This window comes from Monopterus albus, unplaced genomic scaffold (assembly GCF_001952655.1).
Source record: "Monopterus albus unplaced genomic scaffold, M_albus_1.0 scaffold402.1, whole genome shotgun sequence".
In the NCBI taxonomy this organism is placed as follows: domain Eukaryota; kingdom Metazoa; phylum Chordata; class Actinopteri; order Synbranchiformes; family Synbranchidae; genus Monopterus; species Monopterus albus.
Window position 1 is genome coordinate 140,712 of NW_018128282.1, and position 5,547 is coordinate 146,258.

The 5,547-nt window shown below is 40.5% G+C and overlaps 1 protein-coding gene across 1 annotated transcript in view; it reads left to right on the forward strand.

The window, feature by feature from the left end:
• Positions 1 to 553: 553 nt before the first annotated feature.
• The window catches only part of LOC109951677 (sodium-dependent neutral amino acid transporter B(0)AT1-like), a 9,663-nt gene continuing 4,669 nt past the window's right edge, over positions 554 to 5,547 (forward strand). Inside the window, exons 1-5 of the mRNA XM_020586297.1 lie at positions 554 to 752; positions 2,163 to 2,303; positions 2,483 to 2,620; positions 2,998 to 3,179; positions 3,305 to 3,415. Of these exons, the coding sequence (XP_020441953.1) occupies positions 554 to 752; positions 2,163 to 2,303; positions 2,483 to 2,620; positions 2,998 to 3,179; positions 3,305 to 3,415 (771 nt within the window). The remainder of the gene's footprint in view (positions 753 to 2,162; positions 2,304 to 2,482; positions 2,621 to 2,997; positions 3,180 to 3,304; positions 3,416 to 5,547) is intronic.

Sequence of the window (5,547 nt, forward strand, 5' to 3'; positions counted from 1 at the left end):
CTAGCATAATTTTAGTAAATTCAAAGACCCGGTCTTTCCTCTGTGTCAGTGTACTTATCATTTTATCTGTGGTATGAGAAGTGATAAATAACTAGCATAATGCTCTTCTCAACTTTTATAACTTGTTTAAAGGTGTCTCATTTGTTTACATCACATCACACTGAACCATTTCCCTTTACAATTGCCTGATCACTAAACCCGTCTCTCAGGGAAACGTATTAGTGATAGTGCCTAATGTGATGTATTAACCATTATCAAGAAGGCTGCACTTTATACCAGCTAATCTTGCTGACATTACATAATACAACACAGAATGAGCTACTCATAAATGCAGTTTAGGTGCTATGTGTCACATTAATAACCCTTACCAGGAAACACAGTAGGACTAGGAGAGAGAGACAGTCACAGTCACTGGAGAATCTGTGTCACTTTCCACAAAGCGGATTACTTGAGAAAAGACACAGTTTCTTGACTAGTTGCAGGAAAGTAGAAAACCAACAACTGGTTACCAAAGGGAAACTCAGCAGCTACATTTTCCAATTTTGCAAGCAACATGAAGCTGAAGCTACCAAATCCAGGACTGGATGACCGAATCCCCTCTCACTTGGAACTGGAGCAGATGGAGAAGAATGAAGCTGGAGACAGGCCTAAATGGGACAACAAAGCCCAGTATCTGCTCACCTGTGTGGGTTTCTGTGTGGGACTGGGCAATGTCTGGAGGTTCCCTTACCTGTGTCAAAGCCATGGAGGAGGTACTGTAGTCTGGGATGAGTTCTTTCCAAAAGACACAAAAACTAAGAAAATGAGCAATGTGTATGAATTAATAAAAGGGTCTTTACCTGTTTTCACTGAGTTAGAAGGCATCTTCCAGAACTCAATCTACTTTTAGTCTAAATTAAACCAATAAATAAAATTCATAAATACAGTGGACTGTAACAAATTGGCACATTTGAAGAGAACTTGGCATTAAATTTGATTTTTTAATGAAAAAACAACTGTGGGTAATGTTGAAAAGGGCTATAAGGAAGAGATACAATATTTGCAGCAGTATATGCAGTTAGACTATCTTAGTAACAGTTGCTTGAGATAATTTAGCTGCTTCAACATACTTTAAAATTATAGGCTCAGACCAAAATCTATTACTTAACACCTGGAAAAAACTTCCCATAATGCAGCGCAACAGCTGCCTTACCGAACGATAAACTACCTGCGATCATTCCCGCGTATACGTCAGATCAATCACGCGTCTGTCGATGTATACAACCCTAATTTCAAGTCAAAGCTAGCCCCTAACAATGGCCAAGAGGAAAGTTGATTCTGAAAACAGAGCCTTTCTAAACCGGTGGGAGGCTGAGTATATGTTTACTGACATTGTCGGTAAACCCGTGTGTCTTATTTGTGGAGCTAATGTGGCTGTAATTAAGGAATATAACCTAAGACGGCACTACGAGACAAAACATCAGGACAAGCTGAAAAACGTGAATGCAGAGCAGAAGCTACAGAAGGTAGAGGAGTTGAAGAGGAATCTGACATCACAGCAGACGTTTTCACCAAAGGGAAATCACACAGTGAAGCTGCTGTAAAAGCAAGTTTTATTGGGACAGAGGAGAGAATCAGCCCGGACATTTACCGAGGGAGAGTTTCTGAAGAGCTGCATGATGAAAGTGTGTGACGTCTGGTGTCCAGACAAAAAGCAGGTGTTTGTAAATGTACTAAGCCTTAGCAGAAATACGGTTGGTGATTTTAAGTTCAAGGTTATTTATTTTAGAATAATATTGTATCCTGTCTGTTTCGATTCATATTTGTTAAAAAAACGTTTAGTTTTAGTCTGTTAAATAAATTTTTACCCTGTTCGGCCCACGACCTAAAGTGTGCTTTGAGTTTTGGCCCCATGTGAGATTGAGTTTGACACCCCTGCTTTATTTTGTTAAACTTAGATGCAATGTAGACGTGAATGTGAAAGCCTTATTCTTGGTTTATGTAGTACCCAGTGTAGGTAATAAAACATGTACAATGCCTCTTACAGCTTATTGGTGTCTTTATGGAAACATTTGTGTGGAAAAGGTTGACTGCTGAACATTTACGTTCCTTTGTTAAAGTGCTGAATGAAGTGAATCACTCGCCACATTGTTAACTCATTATAATAATGTGAATGTTTCTAGGAGCGTTTATGATCCCATTCCTTATCCTGCTGGTCCTGGAGGGAATCCCACTGCTGCACCTGGAGTTTGCCGCTGGGCAGCGCCTGAGGAAAGGCAGTGTGGGAGTGTGGAGATCAATCAATCCTTACCTGACTGGGATTGGTGGGTAAAAAACAAAGCCTGCTGATGTGGTTGTGTTTTTTAGGGATGGCAGTAAGGTTGGTTAGTCCATTACTTTGGTCCCAACTGAAATATCTAAACAATTAGAGGAATTAATGAGTTTCTCAAAATTTTGTACAGACATTCAAAAACTAACTCAAGACTATTTCATTTTGTTACAGGAATTGCATCCATGTTTGTCTCACTTTTGGTGGGTATGTATTACAACACCATCATGGCCTGGATTATGTGGTATCTCTTCAACTCCTTTCAGGACCCTCTTCCTTGGAGCCATTGTCCTCTCAATACTAACAAGACAGGTATACCCTCTTCTATCAGGATACTGTAATTATCTGAGAAAATTCAAATGTACACATCTGCCATACAGAATGTCTTTCAGAAGGTTGTTGGCATCTAGTTCTTTGTTATATGGGGTGGCTATGGCTCACATTCACACCATGGAACAAAGTTAACTAATACAGGCTTTATTTTCCCCACATGCCTAATTGTCCCTGAGCGAGACACTAAACCCCAAATTGCTCCCGGTGGCTTGACTAGCACCATTGTGTGGCAGCCTTGTCGTCATCGGTGTTATCATCTCCTGTAAAGTGCTTTGGCCAGTGCAACACACTGTGGAAAAATGTGGTCCATTTACCATATGATCCTAATTTGCATTTTTTGGATCTGTCCTTTGCAGGGTTGGTAGAGGAATGTGCTCGGAGCAGCACTGTCGACTACTTTTGGTACAGAGAGACTCTGAACACTTCAACAGCTATCGATGAGTCTGGAGGCCTGCAGTGGTGGATCGTGCTAGCCCTGCTGGCTGCCTGGACTCTGCTTTATGTTTGCTGCATCCGAGGGATTGAGACCACTGGAAAGGTTTGAAAGTCATATTAAATCTGAGAAGTCTAATGTGATCGTGATGTCTGTTTTAAGCATATACAGCATGTTTGTTCAAATCTACAGGTATATGTTTGGCTCACTGTCTTTCTTTCATTTGTCAGGCTGTGTACATCACCTCCACTCTGCCATATCTGGTCCTCACCATCTTCCTTATCAGAGGACTGACTCTCAAAGGCTCTGTAGAGGGAATCAAGTTCCTGTTCACACCAAAGGTAAGCACTGTTAAACACGCCGGCCAAGATTTGTAAATTAACATCATGCAATATTCTTAAAAACAGTGGCTTGACATTTTGGAATAAGGGCTCATCCACTCTCTTGCTGAGACGAGAACATTGATTCCGCTCATATTTGTCTGTTCGATACACTGTAAGATACACTGTAAGACTACAAGCAGCAGACCTATAAGCTTAGCATAGCATAAAGAATGGAGCCAGGGGGAAGCAGCTAAAAAAAATAGCAAAGCAAAGAGAAACATATAGGTGTGGTAGGTGAATTTTAATTTTTTTTTTGGACAGAGCCAAGGTAGCTTTTTAAAAAATCTGGCGATAACATAAGTAAGCATACAGTATTTTGCAATGCTATGACTTTAGAGCATTTAAACTGGCTGTTCTAAAGAAATTGTGTCCTCTGGTGCACAGAAGATGTGATGTTATGCATTTTTGATTACATAAACTGTCACAGTTACTTCAGAAATGTAAAGGATAAACTGGATTGTGTTAAAGCAGAGATGAGCAGTATGGCTGAAAAGAAAATGTGCAAAGTTGCATTTGAATTGAAGATTTATTGCATGAATTAAACTGATAACTTGACTGATAAAAGCTGACAGTAACAGTTGACATACTTTTTCAGCCAAGAAATTATAAATGGACTGTCAAGACACTTTCATTACTTAAGTAACAACTTTAAAACTATTTTAGTGTATGTAGTCTTGCAATTAATTTATTATCCAGTTACTTTTTATGACAGCCAGTCTTAGCCTCCTCTTCTTTTATTATATAACCTGGAACATCAGATCTGAGATAAACCCACAGCTATAAGTTGGGCACATGATGCCTTTAATCATTGACAATGGCCAAGACAGTACAAGACAGGAAGTCTGTCTGGTTTGGCTCAGCACTTAACCAACAACAGTATGGCTGGACAATAACCCTCAGTGCAATACCTGTATACTGTATATACAGGTGCTGGTCATAAAATTAGAATATCATCAAAAAGTTGATTTATTTCACTAATTCCATTCAAAAAGTGAAACTTGTATATTATATTCATTCATTACACACAGACTGATATATTTCAAGTGTTTTTTTCTTTTAATTGTGATGATTATAACTGACAACCAATGAAAACCCCAAATTCGGTATCTCAGAAAATTAGAATATTACTGAATACCAATACAAAGAAAGGATTTTTAGAAATCTTGGCCAACTGAAAAGTATGAACATGAAAAGTATGAGCATGTACAGCACTCAATACTTAGTTGGGGCTCCTTTTGCCTGAATTACTGCAGCAATGCGGCGTGGCATGGAGTCGATCAGTCTGTGGCACTGCTCAGGTGTTACGAGAGCCCAGGTTGCTCTGATAGTGGCCTTCAGCTCTTCTGCATTGTTGGGTCTGGCATATCGCATCTTCCTCTTCACAATACCCCATAGATTTTCTATGGGGTTAAGGTCAGGCGAGTTTGCTGGCCAATTAAGAACAGGGATACCATGGTCCTTAAACCAGGTACTGGTAGCTTTGGCACTGTGTGCAGGTGCCAAGTCCTGTTGGAAAATGAAATCTGCATCTCCATAAAGTTGGTCAGCAGCAGGAAGCATGAAGTGCTCTAAAACTTCCTGGTATACAGCTGCATTGACCTTGGACCTCAGAAAACACAGTGGACCGACACCAGCAGATGACATGGCACCCCAAACCATCACTGACTGTGGAAACTTTACACTGGACCTCAAGCAACGTGGATTCTGTGCCTCTCCTCTCTTCCTCCAGACTCTGGGACCCTGATTTCCAAAGGTAATGCAAAAGTTACTTTCATCAGAGAACATGACTTTGGACCACTCACCAGCAGTCCAGTCCTTTTTGTCTTTAGCCCAGGTGAGACGCTTCTGACGCTGTCTGTTGTTCAAGAGTGGCTTGACACAAGGAATGCGACAGCTGAAACCCATGTCTTTCTGTGCGTAGTGGTTCTGGAAGCACTGACTCCAGCTGCAGTCCACTCTTTGTGAATCTCCCCCACATTTTTGAATCAGTTTTGTTTCACAATCCTCTCCAGGGTGCGGTTATCCCTATTGCTTGTACACTTTTTTTCTACCATATCTTTTCCTTCCCTTCGCCTCTCTATTAATGTGCT